The sequence below is a fragment of the Durio zibethinus genome, chromosome 25 (genome assembly GCF_047325235.1).
Source record: "Durio zibethinus cultivar Kanyao isolate XHJ-2024 chromosome 25, ASM4732523v1, whole genome shotgun sequence".
NCBI lineage: Eukaryota > Viridiplantae > Streptophyta > Magnoliopsida > Malvales > Malvaceae > Durio > Durio zibethinus.
Genome location: NC_143186.1, coordinates 10,961,545 through 10,981,434, shown reverse-complemented (window position 1 = coordinate 10,981,434; position 19,890 = coordinate 10,961,545). Strand labels below are relative to the sequence as shown.

Here is a 19,890-nt window from a genome sequence, read left to right as displayed (position 1 = left end):
ATCAAAGTTATCTAAATATCAACTTAATTAGGAGTAAGTGATGGGAAATAGTTACATTAATAATGATAAATATTCACAATTGAATGTATTATCTTTTACCAAAAATATTCTAAAGAAAAGCAAGGGGGAATGATCGTTGAACTCCAAACACTATGTGAATGTAGACTTAAAAAACGAATTTTATAATAATCAATAACAAATTTAAAAACAAATATAAAAATCCAAATGAAAAAATGTAAAGAAAAAAATAATTCCCCTGAGAATAATAATCATTTGATACAAAACCGTAGTTGTGCTAATGATTATATGAAGAAAATAACAACCTGTAATATAAAAATTAGCAACCATCTTTTTGCATTGCTTTATTTTTCTTATTTGTAAAGGATCGTTTGACAATTGACATTAACATATTTCTCACCCACTTGGACATGTTGCTATAGTTATTGATAATGAACCTAGTAATCTTCAGAAGTGTGATTATAATCTTCCTTAATGATCAGGATACATATGCAAGTTGTATCCGTCTCATTAATTATTATCTTAAATTAAAGCAATACAATTGGACCATCCAACAAAGTTAATGAATGGTCAACAAAAAAGTGAATAGTCTCCTAAACTCGTGCAAACATATTTAAACACAACCAACCATTTACCTAGCTAGGATTTATAAGCAAAAAACAAAAAAGGCTGAGAGAATTTGAACCAAACCTTGTTCTATCACTTGTATGGTATAAAGTTATTATTGGTCGGTGATTTTATAAGACCAAACCAAACCATATACGTTGGCCCAAAAAGAAAACTATATATGTATTCTTATGGGATTAGAAGGTAGAAGGTAAGGGTGTAATTGATCGAGTTCAAACCGATACAGTATTAAACTCCAGCTCGAGGTTGATTCGAAATTCGAAGCTCGAAACTCAACTCAAATTTAACTTGATTGAGTTTTATTTTTCTAGCTTGAGTTCGACTCGAGATAAAAATCGAGCTATTTGAGCTCGCTCAATTAGGCTCGATTAATATGTAAAAATAAGCTCGATTCTTATATTCGACAAAAGCTCGATTATTTGCACTCAAGTTCGAGCTCGAGTTCAAGATATTTTATTAATTAAAATAACAAAAATATATTTAAATATAAAAGCTCGATTAGGCTTGCGAGTTATTCGAGTCGGATATAAAAATGCTTGAACTCGGCTTGATCGATGAGTCGAGCTACTCGAGCTCAAGCTCGACTAGATAATAATCGAGCCGAATTCAAGTTTTATTCGAATCGAACCCAAATAACTTGCGAGTACTAATGTATCATTTACACCCCTAGTAGAAGGCATGAGATTTGATCAAGTTAGTATGATTCAGAATCAGTACCTTTTGGGTCTACCAGCTAAATCCCATGGCCCAACTCAGTCTCGTAGCCCAAATTCCTAAACAGCCTAGTTTTGTCATCTTTATCCACAACCTGTAAAACTGATCCAATTCCAACTTCATGATTTTTATACCATTTTTTGAGCCCTCAGCCCCTAACTCATTTGTTTTCTAGTGAACAACTCTGCTCACAGGCTTGCCTTTTAATTCTCTATCTTTTCTCTGACTAAAAAACACCTGCAGATTCCAATTGACCAACCTCACTTATATATGCCTTTTAGTGCTTATATTAACGCTATAATAATCAGATCACTAAAGTACATGGACATCATCAAATAATTATATTAATGAATCCTTAAACAAAATAAAATACTAAGGCCAAGGGTTAGGAGTATATCATAATGGGGCTACCAGCAACCAAAATATTTATCTACTTATTCAAATTGTAGCAGCTTCTTTGGTAGGGTATGTGTTTGTTTTACGTGGAATCCCACTCGTGACAATGGAGAATCTCACCCCGTGACATCAAGGAAAGGAAATCATAGGGATATATAGTAGCATAAAAGAATGTAAAGAGAAGAATCTCAATCTTTGAAAGGTGATGTAGCACCTTAAAGAATTTGACTCTGCATTTTTAACACTGTGGCAAGATCCAATGACGGAGAATACTCGAACTCAAGAGAAAAATTAGGAAGAGACAAAGATATTAAGCAGAAAAGTTTCAGAAGCAGACCCTGTGTTTTTAAAAAGCATAGTTAAAGTTGCACATAAGAAAAAACAAAAAGATGGGGCAAAAATGGAACATTTTGTACCCTGTTTGTCTAGCTGAAATGGACCAGAAAATTGCATAAGTCCACTGGATGTTTCTCACAGTAAGAGCAAGCTGTTTCTTCAGGTTCTTTGGCACACTCTATTGATTTTGAACCCCAGTAGCCATTTGAAAGATATCTATATTTATATATCCACCACCAATTAGATCAGAAGCCAAATCAATTCTTACTCTAGTTTCTGATTCTTCATTCACTGACAACAGCTCCAATAAACTTTTAGAAATATCTTTGGTAGTGGAATATTCCAACCAAAGTATCAACAAAAACATGTGCTAAAGCTCAATCAACTTCATACAGACTGGCTAAGTCATAGTAGTAACTCAATTGTTGATAGTATATGCTAAACAAAAACATAGATTAATGTAAATATGTAAAATCAATAACTCCTCAGATTCAGATTGAATGTTCACATTTGACTTAGTATTGAGATTTAGAAGAATATATTAATTCTAATCTTTTTATATTATTTAAAAATCTTTGAAAACTACAAAACTTAGAATCTTTTTTCGTTTCGGAAAAAGACAATGAATAGGGCCCAAAGGTAAGAAACTTAAAAATGAAGCGCGAGACCAAATTATAAGTTTTTCCATCTACCACGCTATTAAACCATATAAGAAAGAAAATCGCACGACTCTTTCGACTGCTACGCTACCCAATCAGTAATTTGACTTGTGTTTATAGATAGACCTAAGTTTGGGCACCAAAGATTAATGAGAGAAAGACTTTGAAGAGATTGAGTGGTAGTCCTTTAGGCTGAGAAAAAAAGAATAAGAAAAATGGAGGGAGAAAGCACCACCACCCTGGAAAAGACAAAGCAAATGGTATATTTATACAGACACGAAGCTAATTTATACAGTCTGGGAAGCTAATTGATCAATCAACTTCATATTTGATCTTTTTTCAACAGCTAAAAAGCTAAAAGTAAGCATAAATACGCAAATCAAAGAAAAAATCACATAAAAATTCAAATAAATCTCACTGCATTTTCTAATAAATTTGGCAACCCTAAAAATTCTAATAAATTTCTCAGAATCTTAAAAAAATTACTTAATTCAATTGGTTAATTGAAGCTTTCAATTATAATAAATTTCAACGATCAAAATTTAAAAAGAAAAAAAAAAGTAAGAGAAACATACAGTAATATAATCAAGAGAGACTGGTAGTTGAGAGAGAGGAACGAGCGACAAACTGAGGGAGAGTGAGACGAGCGACAGATTGAGGCAAAGTTGCTATTGTTTTCGGATCTGGTTTGCATTTCTACTTCTCTTTATGGGTTTTTGGAGAAAGGAGACTGAGGGAGGGAGGAGGCAAAGATTTTGAGGAGGAGGAAAAAGGAGGTTTTGGGGTTTTGCGGGATTTTAGGTTTATTCAGAGGCTTTTTAGAAGACGAGTGTTTTTTTTTTTTTTTTTTCATTATTGTAAATAATTTGTTTTTTTATCCTACAATTATTGTAATGGCATAAATAACTGCAAGAAAACTTTGATAAATTGTTTTATAGAGTAGTACAAATTTGTCTCTTTGAAAGTGTTAATTGTATAGCTTATTAGTCCGAACATTGATTTTATTGTATATCAAAGTAATATCGTATCTTCTTTTAAACAATTGAAAATAATACGAAAGAAGCAAAGAGGGAAGCTGCTTTCTAAGAAAATTAAAAATACTATGAAGAGTAAATTATATTTTTCGGCGATGGAAGGAATCATAGAGGCAAGTCGTCAAGAAAATTGAAAATAGTGATAATATTATAAAATATTTAATATAATATTTAAATTTAAAATTTTTTTAGTATAATAATTTAATTATAAATTTATTAATTAACATAATACTTAAAAAAATTTATTTAGAATTTATTATCATTTAAAATTAATTAAGTTAAAAATTTTATTTATTAATAATTATAGTTTTTGAGAAATTATAGTTTTTGAAAATTTTATTAGAGAAAAATTTATGAATTAATATTTTTCAAAAAAAAATTAAAAATTAATATTTTTTGAAGTTTATATTAACAATTATTATAACCGTCAGCATATAATATATTTATACTGATGAATATTTATATACCATTTGAAAAGATTTACCTATACCTACAATTATACAAAGTATTAGTATAAATATTATATATTCTAACGGTATTAAAAATTTATCAATATAAATATTTTTTACTGATATAATTTTACTATCAATATACTTAAGCCTCAATATATAAAAAATTTGTGTACGGTATACTAACGGATAGATATAATCGTTAATATATTATCTGTATATCCTATAGCTATACTAACAATTAATTACTTCTATAGATATAAGTATATATAGGTAGTATTTACTTGTTGGAACTTAGATCGACAGTTAAAATAAAATCTGTCAGTATATAAATACGTGTATTAACGGTTATTTATATATTATTAGAAAAATATCAATATATATTGACGAAAGAATAAAATGTTGGTATAAACATTGTCTATACTAGTAGTAATAAAAATTTGTCAGTATAAAATTTTTTACTTATATAATTTAACCATTAGCATACATAACCGTTAGTATAACATACTTATACTGACAGATAATTATATACAATAAAAAAAAATATATCTATATCAATAATTGTATAAAATATTAATATAAATATGATATATTCTAATGGTACTAAAAGATCATCAATTTAAATCTCTTTTACTAATACAATTGAATTATCAATATAATCAAGCGTCAGTATATAAAAATTTTCTTGTAACAAGAGCAAGGTGGTTGAGGTCAGGGAAGAATATACTAAAATTTGGGAAGAATATACTAAAATTCAATGTTGATGAATCTGACAGAGGAAAACCAGGAAAAACAGGATGCGGCGGAGTTCTTAGAGATTCGGCAGGGAATATCAGGGGATTATTCTATGGACCATTAGGAGAACAGGAATCTAATATGGCAGAGATATTAGCCATCAAAACTGCACTTCAAATATTTGTGGCGTCTCCATGGCTGAAGAAGTGTACTCTAATCATAGAATCAGATTCCAAGGTTGCTGTTGGTTGGTTAAGTAACAAAAATTCTAGACCTTGGCATAGATGGCAGATTTTAGCTGAAATCGATAGAAATATGGAATCTATAGGCGAAGTGGAAATTGTACATATATACATATAGAGAGAGAGTCCAATTGCTTTGCAGACTCCCCAGCAAGAATGCGTGCTGATAGTCCTAATTTAATCCACGGTTGTAATTGATGAGATGGTAGTAAGAAGATAATATGTAGATGCTGGTTTAGTACCAGAAGAGTATCATTAAGTTGTAATTGATTCTATAATTAATAAAATGATTTTGGCTGAGTAAGAAAAAAATTATTTTTTATTAAAAATTTTATGAATTTCACATAATAAACTTCATTTATGTCAAAATGATAGTTGGGAGGCCGAAAATGATGGGAAAATATATTAGCACTAATTTTTTTCTCAGCTTGTTTTAAAAATAATTCTTTAATGTTTTATTACTTACCTAAGTTACGTTGTATCTTTTGGTAAATGAATTTAATCGTGGATTGACCTGATAAATTGGTATGATTTAGATAGCTTCTATTTGTACCTTATAAATTACTTTCTACAATATATTTTTTAACACGTTAAATTCAAACTTAACAAATTTTGAATGTATGGAACAATTCTTAGCGTACAAATAGAAGCTCCAATGGTTTATTGTCGGCCGGCCTTGATATTATATAACATTCTTTTTTCAGAAAAAGCAAAAGCTTTACTGAAAAAAAATATATTATAATTTTTTGTTCAGCAAGAAATATATATATATATATATATTTTAAGCCTTTGATTATTTATGTTTCCATAACATAATGTTTAATTAATTTGTACGAGAAGGATAGCTTTCATGTCTTTCATTTTTTGTTTTTATTTCCATGCCATTGATGTTAGAGTTTGCTTTAAATCTCATAATTTCACCTCAAAAATTAAGTGAAATTATAAGAGTTTGAATTTATCTTGTATGTCACATCAAGAGTTTAGTAAAATTATAAAAGATTTCACTTTTATAAATAAAATATTTTAATTTTAGTTTGATAATCTTAGAGAATTAGATATCAAAAAAATAATTAAGTGAGTAGATTATTAAAATGGTATAATTGATTTTTAAATTAAGTTGAGTAAAAAATTTTTTGAATTATTACTAATTTTGAATTAGAAAATTGAAAGAATTTAATTAGAAATGAGATATTGTTAATAAATCATAAGTGATAGATAAGATATATTTGTTTAATTTTAATTCAATAAATGTTTGTAGTTTTAAATTGAGAAAATATATATTTTAAATTATGAAGAACCAGACACAAAATAATTACTAATATTACCATTGCAACAACAACATCAAATAAGGAAAAATATGTTTTGATTATGTACATCCTTTATTATTAATTCAGCTTGTTCTTTTATTATTTTAGAGATTCTTTTGTTTTTCTTAGAGTGGTTGCTCTCAAGCTGATTATGTTGCTAACATTTCTTCATTTTCTTGCATGTTTATTTTCTTTCAATTTCTATGAAGATTGTAAAGAGAAGCTAAGATTCAGCTGTTGATGATTCACATACACTTTTCAAGAAAAATGATGTTATAAGATCAAATAAAAAACATAGAAAAAAATGAGAATTTCATACAATGCATCATCAAAGACTATGAATTTATATATATTTATAGAGTCCACACAAAGATTGCATATTTTTCTGGAGCTAAAAATATAAAAAAGTGTAAATTAAATTATAAAAAATGCAAGGATTATTTTTTATTAAATTTTAATATATCTTAAGAAATGGTATAAAAATAAAAGAAGAAGAATGAAGAATTGAATAAATGGAAGAGGAAATTAATTCATAAAAAAAGTATTGAAATACCTTAAGTAAAAAGTAATAAAATATCTTAAGAAAGAGTTGAATAAAAAATAATATGCATGTTGTGGAATTATTAAAAGTGGAATTGACAAACCTTTATTAAATTGTGATATTGATCAAAATACTACAAAATATTAAAACAATAAGGTTGAAAGATAAAAGTAAATCATAATAAGGTATTGACGTACTTTTACTAAACTGAAATCTTGATGAAAACCTTGAAAAAAAATGCAAATTGTTAGAAAATGTGTGTTGTAAAAGGAAAAAAATGAATAAAATAATGTGTATGTTGTGGAATTCATATTGTACATCAATTGTGCTTGCATATGGTCTTGCGGCCATGTAATACGACCCAACTGACTGAACGATGGTTAGTAGAATGTTTACTGTTTGGCCAGGGCCGGTAATCACGACATCAATGACATAAGACTTGGCGTAGCTGGCATCAATGACAACGATTGTCATCTTATGATTGGCTATCTTGTATAAAAGTTGGTTGTTGAGTGCAGCATTGATAATACATAAAAGATAGGGCTTCCCTTGCTCCACTTTAAACTTGTACATAACGGGAAACCTCATAATTAAATTAAACATCAATTAACATATAAAAATTATGAAGTATGTGCATGAAGATATGTATTGGTAATCACTTATTGTTTTGAAAGCATGGGTAGAGATCACCAGGCCGTCCATTTATTGTGTAAGCATTAGAAATGTTAGGAGCAGCAATTAATTTAATACTAAAGTTTTAAATTAAGAGTTGAATAAGAAATTCTAATGATAATGCCACGACCTCTAAGATAAATGATGTAATTTTAAATTAAGAGTTATGTGTAAATTTAAATTGAGATAAAATATCTTTTATTTAAAATCAAAAGAGGGATGGAGGTAAAAAATTTGTCAATTATTGACACAAAAAATATTCAAACAGATAATTAATAGTTACCAAGATAAGTCAAATAATTAAAAAGCTATCACTACAAGAAAATGGAGATTTGGTGGCATTTTTTTAGTTGTGTTTTTCAATAAATACCGCTATTTGATGTGTTAATATAAAGTTAACAGCATTTATTATATAAACACCACTAAAAAAATTTTAGTGGCATTTGGAGTTTAAAATACTACTAAATTTAAAATTTAACGACGTATATATAATAAAACGTCACAAAAATTTTTTTCAATTTAAAATTTAGTGGCATTTTTGTTAATAAACGCCATTAAAGGCTATATTTTAGTGGCATTTGCTACTAAAATGCTACGAATAATTACCCTAAATTAAACCTAATCTCGATTTTCCTTACCTTTTTATTTTCTTGTTCCTTTCCTTTCTTTTCCCTAAACAGTCTTTCTTTTCCTTTCCTGTTTTTTCGATTTTTTGCTAGAGGTCTTCCCTTTCCTCTCCCAAATTTTGCCTACCCTCACATCAAAATTGCTATCAATCTATCCTGTTGAAAGTTATGCTACAGATATGAATTATAGGCAAACCCAATAATCAAGGTAAAGATTCAAGAAAGTGAAAGAAAGAAAGAAGCCAAAACCAAGTGGACGTAGAAGGTGCCGTAAGGCTTATATAGTTGGAGGGAGCTAGTCCACACTAGACCAAGATAGAGATACAAAGACAATCAGTTGCTCACAATTGGTACGATTCTAACCTTTTTTTTTCTTTTTTAGCTTTCACTTTGTAAATGATGGTATGTTTTTATTTAACTATTATTACATTAAAATATTGTTAATTTTTTGTGACCATTGGTTTAATTTAAATCTTTATTCAAGTGATGATGAAGAATATTGCTGATGTTGTGCCCTTGTCATGTATTTCAGTACTTGTATATTTATATATATTATCTTTTGATGTATATTATCCAATGAAAATTGAAAGTTGTGGCCTTCTATGTTAGTAATAATCGAAAGTTGTGGCATTTCATCTGATTAGTCAACATAGTTGTTATTGTGCTTTTTTTTTTAATCCATGAAAACACATGTGATCAATGAGATTGACAATCAAGCTTTTTGCATTCAATTTTTTAGTTATAATTTTTAGTTTCTTTTATTTTTTAGAAGAGAGGGAGGGTGGAACTTGTCATTTTTTCAAGTAAATTTGCTTATGCATAAATGGAATACAATAACTGTTGAATCATAGTATGGTAGACTGTAAAATTCAAGGACCAAATTCAAAGAATGAATATAAAATTAATGAAAGGGAAGCCTGGCTGGATGAAGCTTCAAAGTGGGGGCAAAACAATGGTGAAACCTGCATTTATACATATATATATATATATATATATATTCCTCACATGAGTCATAGATTTCACTTCACATTATTACTATATAAATATATTTTTTTTCCATGCGATTGATAGCAAAGATAAAGTAGAAAATTAATAAAGATAGATCTTGAGAGTAATATTGAGATAGATGTTAACAAGCTGAGGTATCTGAATTTAAAGCAAAATTGAAGGTCACACTGCACTTTTTTTTTTTTGCTTAGATTTTTTGATAAGGTAGCAGTAAAATTGTTATCTTAATGACAACATTCTTAGATCTTTTGCACACTTGTGTTGGTGGTAGGGAAGAATTGTTGTCTATTGATATGTCAAATTTGCAGACATAAAGGTTTTGTTTGATGATCAATTTGGAATAATGTGATTATGGGTTCTACATGCAAAACATCATCTTTTTTTTAAGCAATGGTTAGACGAAAAAGGTAATTTATCTATAATCTCTCCATTGCCTGTTTAATTTTTCAATTTTAGTAGTTGCTAGCCTTTGAAATATGCTATACTATACATATATAGATGATCATTTGAAAAAGCTCAACAACACAATTAGGGACTATAGGAAGAGATAGACAATTAAGCCCTAAGCCAATAAAGAGGTTAGCTTAGTGGTAAAAAATGAAATCCTTCTCTGATTGCCTCTGAAACATGCCTTCACATTAATATATATTTGTTGGGATTGTACATACGCAGTCATCCTACATATCTGGACATGATTCCAAATATTTTGGAACATAAATTCAATTTCAATATCTGTCATCCATGTTAAGAATCAACTTATCTATCATCCATCATATCCTACCTCTTGAAAACCTATTGAAAAATCTATCCTACCTTTTTTAACATTGTTTTCCCTCTCATTTGGTTGTTCAATGGCTACATTTTTCATTTGGTTGTTAAAGTGCTAGAAATTTGATATATATATATATATAAACAATAACATTATTTTTGAGCTTAGCACACTAATTAATTAATTAACACACTAACATTATCTTTTTATCACATATACATGATCATAAAGAGATCCCTTTGAAACTTGATCTAGATTTAGAGAATTATAAGTATTTATCACTTGACGTAGGCCTAAGTGTGTGCAACCTTTATACTCTTCACAAGTATTTGTTTAGTCTTTCAAATTCCAAATTCCATTATTGTTCGGTTTAAACATATATTTTCTTTTCAATATTTGAGAATATTCTTTTTCTCTTCATTTCATATTTTGCCATGTTACATAAATGATATAGATGCGCCAACTCATTTCTTTATATCATGTAGAATATACAAAAAAATTTAAAAAACTTTTTGGTGATATCGACTTGTTATTATTTTTGGATTTAGGGTTAGTCTAATTAATTATGTTAGAGTTCGTTCTCATATAATTAATTACATATCTTTGGTTTGATATTGTGGCAAGTACTAAATGAATAAGAGTTGGATACAAAAGTCAAGATTAAGTCAAAAGTTTTGAGATAGAGTGGTAAATTTTTTTAATTTTGCATTTGAGAATTCAAATGAAGATAATATAATATTATGCCCATGTTTGAAGTGTTCTAATATCGATTGGGAAATCCATGAAGTTGTTTTGAAACATCTAACTTGTATTGGATTTCTTTCAAGATATGTTAATTGGTATTTTCATAGAGAGTATGTACCATCAAGGTTATCGATCAGAGTTTCTTTAACTTCAAGGGTTCCCCAACACCAACATAATCCTATTAGACAAAATGACAGTGAAGGCATGTTGCGAGATGCTTTCAACATTCATAACCAACATTTTCATAATCTGTCTCCTCAAAATGATAGATTTAATGAGTCAAATATTGAAAGAAATGAATTTGGTGAACATGGGATAAGTGTAGGTGACCAACAACCTAGTGGAGAAACTTTAAAGTTCTATAAGTTGCTTGAGGATATGAATAAAGAACTTTATGATAGATCTAAGCATTCAAAGTTGTCTTTCTATGTGTGTCTTTTTCACCTAAAATGTTTATGTGGATTAACGAAAAACTCTTTAACTTTATTATTGGAGTTTAAGAAAAAAATGTTTCCTTTTGCAAAAATTATTGAATCTTATAAGGATTCAAAGAAGATGATCAAGGATTTAGATCTTGGATATGAAAATCATTTCAACTTTTAACTTATTCGCTTTTATGATGTAGCTAAGTTACAATGCTAAGTAGTATATTAAAATGAATACATATAAGAGATATTAGTTCAGAACCATCTGCGATACCTATTGATCTTAGCCATAGACTAAATCCTTTTGAAGGGAATTTGTCTACTGTCGATTCTAACTTAGTTACTTCTCACCCTTTAATTGATGTTGGATCTAGCAATACGAGAGGTTCAAATTTAGATAGTATCCCACCAATTGATTCTACTTCTAATTTGAATGCAGGTATCATAAACCTCTTATTTAGATTTCAATTATAATTATTAAAGTCTTAGTAATTAATTTTAATTTTTTTTTGTAGTTGATAACAATGGGCAATGGAGATCCAAAGGCCAAACAACTTTAAAAGAATTGTTTCCATTACCTCCAAACGAGCGTATTGTAGTGTTTGCAAATTTTGATAGGCAACCAATTGGTTAAAAGTTTCAACTGTTGGTTGGATTTCTAGGCATGATTGCCCGTAATGGAATGAAATTGCCTATTCATTATGAAACATGACATAAAGTTCCAGGAGAAGTTAAGGTTGATGCATTAAACTTTATTGAGGTGTTAGTGTAATTAATTACATATAAAAAAATTAATTATTTTAAATTTAGTTTATTGATTATAGCTTTTTTTTGTATTGCTACAGTCAAGATTTATACTTGAAATATCTACTTCATTTGTGCTTAAGTCATTGGGAAAGAAATTGAAAGACTATAAGTATAATTTGAAGAAAAAGTATTTTGATCAAAATAGTACTGTAGAGGCCATAATGGAAAAGCTACCTTGTAATGTTATTGGTGGTAATATGAACAATTAGTTAGATTTTGGTTTTCAAGAAAATTAGATGTACTAATTTATAAATTTTAATATTATTTTTAATAATAAATGTGTTTTATGATTTTAATTGGTAATATTTGTATTTTTACTATATATATAATTATTTTTTATGATTGGAAAGAGAAAATATTGGGATTGCTAGTAGAAAGTAACAGAAATATAGCCACACGAGTGAATCAAAAAGCTTTTCAAGAAAGCAAAAAGAAAAAGTAAGTTTATGATATTAAACTTATTCAAATGTTTGAAAAAGTTATCATTTATTGTCTATTTAGGTCTTTTTGTGCTGTTAAAAGGTAAAATTACAAATTTATTATCATTATTATTCTATTTTAACCATTTAGGTAGGTTAAATACATGATATTAAAGTTGTTTAAATTATTGAACTTAGTTTTCACGATTGATATGTGTGAAAAAATTACTGCGTACGTTTGTCTAGGACTTTTTGTGCTGTTAAAAGGCAAAAATGCAAATTTGCTATTATTGTCCTATTTGAACAGTTTTGATAGCTTCATTACATGATATTAAACTTGTTCAAATGATTGAACTTAGTTTTCACAGTTGGTGTGTGTGAAAATATTATCATTTAGGGTTTGTTTAAGACTTTTTGTGCCATTAAAAGGCAAAAATGTAAATTTGTTGTTATTGTTTTGTTTTTATAGTTTTGATAGCTTAAATACATTATACTAAACTTGTTCGAATAATTGAACTTAATTTCCATGGTTCATATGTATGAAAAAGTTACTGTTTATGTCTGTTTAGGGCTTTTTATGCCGTTAAAAGGTAAAAATACCAATTTGCTGTTATTATTTTATTTTAACAATTTCGATACCTTAAATACATGATATAAAACTTGTTCAAATAATTGAACTTGGTTTTCACTGTTGATATGTGTGAAAAAATTACCATTTATGTCTATTTAAGGCTCTTTGTGCCGTTAAAGGGTAAAAATGTAAATTTGCTATTATTGTTTTGTTTTAACAGTTTTGATAGCTTAAATACATCATACTAAACTTGTCCAAATGATTGAATTTGGTTTTCATAGTTGATATGTGTGAAAAAATTATCATTTAATATTTAGCACTTTTTGTGCCATTAAAAGCAAAAATACAAATTTATTGTTATTATTCTATTTTAACAGTTTGGATAGCTTTAATAATATATGTTTTTATGTAGGGGATTGAGATGGGTGAAAAAATTAGACGTGTGAAACTTTTTCGACTAACCCACACAAAAAAGATAGATCTTACATGAATATCAAAACACAAGAAACTATGGTAATTTATTAGATTCATTTTATATAGAAAGTAAATATTTGCTATTTAAATATATTATCAAGTAATTATTAAACTTGATAGCTTTATATAATTAATTTACAAGAGAAAGCGAAAGAGAAAATAACCACTGAGATTGAAGCAACATCCGATGGTTCTGTCAACATGCAAGAATTGAAAAATTAGACTTTCACAGAAGTTGCTAGAAAAGAAAGACATTGACGGGTTCGAGGCATTGGATTGGGTTCAACACCATCTAGCTATTATAGATGTAGCTTTTAGTAATTTATATTTTCAACAAGTCAGTCTTCGCAAGAGATCTCCATATTGAGAGATAGGTTACAAGCCATGCAACAATGTTTCGAGTAAATGGAAGCAAAAAGAGAGCTTGAGCATGTTAAAATTGAAGAAGAGCATGCTAGAATGGGCTAAGAGCGTGCAACGTTTCAATAGTTACATAATCGATTTGACATTGATATCAATTTTGTGCAACAACAATTTTTAAGAACTAATCTAGGTGGTTTACCAACTCAAGTATTATATTTAGTAACTATTTATATTTTTTAATATAAAAAATAGCTTATTATTAAGTGTTAAAACTTGTATTACTTGACAATTCGTAGGATCTTGAGTATGCTAATGATCAATGTGAAAAAAATCCTTCATAAAATGGCAGTATTTCAAGTCTATGCAATCATCAGTTTCATATAATTTAAATTTTTGGTTAATTTACTAAAATAATTTGAATGTTATTGCATATATTAAACTATGTGACATGCATATTAAAACAAATTATGCATTTAGATATTTAAATATTTATAATATTCGATTTACGAATTTAAGTTTGTTTATATATATATATTAACATTTTTTATTTAATTATAATAACAAATATAAAAAGAAAATTAAAAAAATAAATTTTCTAATTTAACGATGTTTTTGGCTATGCACATTGCTAAATTTTGCATTTAGTGACGTTTTTATCAAAAATAAAAAACGCTGATAAATTTAGCAACATTTGTGTTAGCAAACACCAGTAAATTAGCAGCGTTTTATATGAAAACGTCACTAGTTTTCTCAACGTAGGTATAGTTAACACTTTTAGCGACATTTTTTACAAATGCTGTAAATCTTTTAGCCGCATTTATAAATGTCGTTAAACGTGAAAAAATGCTACTGAAGACCTAATTCCCTATAGTGTATAGAAGAAAAGTTAAAAAAGTCAATAAACGACAATATATTTGAACAGAAAACTATTGAATTTTAAAAGTTATACTTGAATTTTGGATTTAATATATCAGATAAGATTGAATTTTGAAAAGTTTGGAAAATTAGATAATTTTTTAAATATAATTTTTTGATAGATATCTTTAAATCTTATGTGTCATTATAAAGATAAATTTTAAGAATTTTCTCATATGTTATAGAAAAATTGTTCACATAAATATTTATATCAATAAATCTTATTTGATAATTATGTATGTTATAATATAAATATATGATTTATTTTTATTAATCGATGCATAATTTTGTTTTACTAGTTATATGTTCTTTTTAAAAGATAAAAGAATTTCATTCCACATTAATAAAAACCAAAAAGGAAATCAGAGCGCCAATAATTATGGTTACGAGAGCCGAAATCGTAAAAAATGTTACCCAAAATCTCCCCTCATTCTCCTCTTAAACCCCTTTGGGTCAGATTATTCTAAAACCATTGTAACTCATTATAAGTTCGTTTGATAGAAATTCCTTCCCATAGCATTAACGTGCTGATTTTACATTGTAATCTAAATAATGCCCAGTCCATAAAATGTATCATAATCATTTGAAAGGCCTACATCTACTTTTGGTTTTTGGGACGAGGGGAACAGCCCTATTCTTTTTTAAGGGATATATTAGCTAATCATTAAATCAAATATTCATATGCAAAACTTTTATCTACTGCATTTATAAGTGAGCATCATTATAATCTGTATATTAATTAAACAAGGTAGGGAACAGTTAATTTCGTTAATTTCAACGTACTCAGAAAATATATTTGGTATATTTGGTGAGCAAAATCCCACAAAATATAAAAAATACAACATTTTAAGCCTGATTGGTCTCCATAAATAAGAAGAGAAGTTATAAAATTCGCCTTTGCGTGTTCATTTATTGCCACAAAATAGGACTGTTGGCAACTGGCATACCCGATTCGACTATAATTTGAAACTAAAAAACAAAAATTCTGTAATATCTTTTAATAAAATACATATCGTAGTCTTTCTTTTTTACCTTTTTTTTTTTGTAAAATAATTTAAATGTTCCCAGCCAGTCTGGGTTCAGTGACATACACTGATGGATAGTCTGAACCGATTGCAGCGGTTGATGGTGTTATGAAGTTGCTGTTGCTACAATTGCCACTAATGAAACTGGTTACATCTTCAAGTTTCCAGTCAGCTAAATATCCAGGCCTCGATGCTGTAGGACTTACTTCAATATCTCCCATTAGCATTCTCACAACATTGGACATTGGAGGCCTTGCCAAAGGTGACGGTTGAGTGCATAACAAAGCCACAGCAATAACTCTCTTCACTTCTTCCAAGTCGAATTCATCACTCGATCGTGAGTCTACCAGTTCCATTTCTCTGTCGCTTTCGCGAAGGTTCCAAGCCTAATTTAGGAGAGCAGAACAAGGAGCAGAAAAAGGTTTTCACAAGAATCGGTAAAATTAGTACCTGTACATATATGTATGAATGATGATCATCATGAATTAAAAAGGGGCAAGGTTTATTCACAAGGCATACCCATTCAAGAATATACATTTGATCTTCGTCTGAGCTGCAACTATTATTTGGCCTCCCGGTAACAATCTCTAGAGCTACGACACCAAAGCTAAACACATCAGCTTTTTCTGTTAGGTGCCCTCGCATTGCATACTCCGGTGCAAGGTACCCACTACATTAAAAATAGAGAAAACAATTGTTAACTCTGCATATATACTAGCTAGGAAAGAAGAAAAGGAGAAGCAACTAGGATGCAAACGAACCAAACGCTTGAGTAACAGTTCATAAATATATTTGGTTTCTGTTAGTTTATAATCATTTAATAAACTTAATAAATGATTACCAATAAAATTTCAAAATTCATTAGTTAAACAGACAGATCATAACCATAGCTAAGTTTGTTCATATTTGAATTCTTTACAGCCCTAGAAGCAACTATCGAATTGTACATATTTTAGGTTCAAGAGCATCGATCTTACATTGTTCCCGCAACTCGGGTGCTAATATGGGACGCATCGCAATCATAGAGTTTGGCCAAACCAAAATCCGAAATTTTGGGGTTGAGATCAAAGTCAAGCAGAATGTTACCGGCCTTGACATCTCTGTGCACTATTCTGATGGAGGAATCCTCATGAAGATAAGCTAGACCCTTTGCAACTCCTAAGCATATGTTAAATCGTACTGGCCAATTCAAATCCAACTCTCTCTTTCCTGTTTTATGTCAATGCCGAGGATCAAATTTGACAGTATCTATTTCATATAGAATTATGATTCGTTCTGCTTTTTGGAACAGAGTTATATACCTTCAATATAACTTTAAAAAAAATTCCCCAGGTCTAAGATTAATTAAATTTACTGGTGCAAATAGCAATAAGTCATTTCGCATACCGAACAATGCTTGATCAAGGCTGCCGTTCATGAGATATTCATAAACAAGGAGTCTTTCATCTCCCTCAATGCAGCACCCATACAGCCTTACAAGATTACGATGTTGAACAGCAGATATCGTTGCAACTTCTGCTGCAAACTGATCTCTCCCTTGGTGGGATGTTGCAGACAATTTTTTGATAGCAACAACCCTTCCATCTCCAAGAACCCCCTGTATATTAAGTACAAAATTTTAATTGATAATAAAAACAACATAAAATAAAGATGTGACAGTAATTTTATTTTCAGTCAACTGAAAGTTGAAAACATTGTTTGCCCCCGGTTGGTTTGGTTAGAACGATGGCTTACCTTATAAACAGGTCCAAATCCTCCCTGTCCTAGTTTATTTGATGGACTGAAATCATCAGTAGCGGTTTTTAGTTCAGCATAAGTAAATGACTGGCGCATAGCGTCCATATCGATCAGATCTTCATGTTTGATGGTATTTGCCATGTTTCTGATCCTCTTCCGGAAATATAAATAACTGCCAGAACTGACAGACAGGTTACAGTAACAGCAAGAACAGTAATCACAATGATCAGCCTTGTCTTCTTACGATTCGGAGACTTGAGCCTTCTAAATGTGGGAATGAAATCTGCAAAGAAATTTAGAATCTTCATAATCAACAAATATGTTCTGCATAATTAATGGACTCCTTGATTTTCAACTCTCAAATTGCACTCAATCATGTTACCTGGAGTAGCACTAATTGCTGATACAGAAGGTCCATATGTACCTCGAACAGGCATGCAACAAGTCCCCTTTCCAGCCCAAAACAAATGAATTTCAAGGTAGTTTTCGGATACCTTGGCCATGAATTGTTTTCTAACTGTTTGGAATAAGGCCCCATTTGCTTCCTTTCGAATATCAAAATCCTTTACCCGAAGATCTCCCTGCAGTTAAATTAAAAGCATGTATAATAACTTAACACCTTAAAGTTTCAAATGACTAAATAAGTAGTTGAATTGTGCTTTTGGATGCAGATTAACACCTGAATATAGATATCGAAAACTCGCCTCCCTAAATCTGTCCATGACGGATATGGTTGAAAAGCTGTTTCCACAAAGAAGAGTTCAACATTGTAGTTTCCATTCTCAAGGCCTAATCCATAGTATCTTAGTGATCCAGCAGAGATTCTATCTGTCTGCATCAGTTTTGTGTCCAAAGTATATTTTATATCCATTGATGTTGAACTGATATACTGAAGATTATTGCCACCCAAAAAGGATCCAACATTGCTAACAGCCCACCTATTTGAATCTGACACAAAATATGAAGCAGAACCAAGCGGATTCTCATCACTGTCAAACTCAATGCCAGTAGAAGAGTTAATCTGTGGACCGCCGCAGTTAATGGCAAAGTCACTGTCTGTGTGTATCAACAAAAGAAATTAAAAACCTATCAATGGACAGGCTGAAGAGTAATCTGATTTAATTATCAAAGGTAGAAATGATAAGAAGGTAGGCTTAGATTCTTAATCTAGTCAATAAATTTTCATTAAAAAAAAATAGAGAGGAATTTCACATAGACGAATAGACCCAAAAAGGAAAAATGAAGTCAGATGATGAGATTATTAGACAATATAAAAAAAGTGGGAGTATTATGTTAATTAAGAAAGGAATACTATTAAACTTATATATTCCTGAGCCTCGGTTGCATGGGAAGTTCCGTTGAAGGCAGTTCAAACCGCTAATAGGAAAGATCATAGAAAAGGATAGCAATTTAGCATGAACCCAAACATAATGATCAAACTAATAATAAGATCACATTTTTTAAAGGTTAAAATTTGAACCTTCAAATCAAAATTTTGACATATAAAAGTTCAATTAAACTTTACTTTAACTTGACAACACTTTCGAGTGGAGTTCAAAAATTTCAGGAAACAACTGTGTATAGAATAGCAGTCCATTTTTAATTGTCTTAATCATACCAAGAGTACTCCTGTACCTCAACACAACAAATGCCTTTACTTGGTATTTATGTAAAATACACCATTTGTTGGAAAATAGATAGTTTAGTAAATGATAACCTTTTGTTTGATCCTTGTATTGCAAAGTAATTGGCCACCAAATTTCTGCACATAGCACCTCAAGAAGGTTATATGATAGGATTTTATTGATTTAATTTCAACTGCATTGAAATAGAATGTGATATATAATAATTACAAGCAAAAATTACATAAAGAATAAAATAATCTTGATAAATGCCCCTGAGTGTAAGGCTCGGAAAGTTTGATAGAAAATTTCATATGATAGAGAAGAAAGAGTTTGAACATACAGCTGTAAATTTTCTTGAGTGACCCAGGAAGGAAGGCTTCCTGATAAATTATTGTATGACACATCTCTGAAAGAATAGAAGGATGAAAACAATAAGTTATAAAAAGGTTTATAATAAAATGGATATTTACACTTACCAAAGATAAAATATAGTGATTGATAGAGAATTTATAGCTTCGTTAGACAAAATTTTCCTCTTTTGTAAGTCAAGGGCTATGCATGGTTTATCCTTAAAATTTACATCTGATAAACAGATCCATACTTATATAGAAGATAATTTTTCATAAATTCACTGAATTCGATGTGGATAAAC

General features: G+C 29.4%; 2 protein-coding genes and 1 long non-coding RNA gene across 6 annotated transcripts in view; all 3 read right to left on the bottom strand.

Moving 5' to 3' along the window:
* Positions 1-2,046: 2,046 nt before the first annotated feature.
* On the bottom strand, positions 2,047-3,812 carry LOC149511621 (uncharacterized). The gene is made up of 2 exons (XR_016333629.1): positions 3,326-3,812; positions 2,047-2,307 (listed from the first exon to the last, which is right to left on the bottom strand). It is a non-coding gene; the product is annotated as an uncharacterized LOC149511621 (long non-coding RNA).
* Positions 3,813-15,733: 11,921 nt separating this feature from the next.
* The window catches only part of LOC111275999 (uncharacterized), a 35,591-nt gene continuing 31,434 nt past the window's right edge, over positions 15,734-19,890 (bottom strand). For 2 of the 4 annotated variants that reach the window (XM_089754319.1, XM_089754322.1), the window contains 2 exons: positions 19,579-19,644; positions 19,136-19,375 (listed from right to left, as the gene is read on the bottom strand). In XM_089754319.1, the coding sequence (XP_089610445.1) occupies positions 19,279-19,375; positions 19,579-19,644 (163 nt within the window). In that variant the 3' untranslated portion in view covers positions 19,136-19,278. Of the gene's footprint in view, positions 16,263-16,395; positions 16,547-16,853; positions 17,086-17,262; positions 17,474-17,610; positions 17,897-17,995; positions 18,195-18,292; positions 18,670-19,135; positions 19,376-19,578; positions 19,645-19,890 lie in introns of those variants that run through there. The other 2 variants (XM_089754320.1, XM_089754321.1) reach the window with 2 other exon arrangements.
* Positions 15,906-17,709, bottom strand: LOC111276336 (putative LRR receptor-like serine/threonine-protein kinase At1g56140). The gene is made up of 5 exons (XM_089754356.1): positions 17,611-17,709; positions 17,263-17,473; positions 16,854-17,085; positions 16,396-16,546; positions 15,906-16,262 (listed from the first exon to the last, which is right to left on the bottom strand). Exons 1-5 carry the CDS (start codon positions 17,707-17,709, stop codon positions 15,906-15,908), a joined length of 1,050 nt encoding a protein of 349 aa, XP_089610482.1.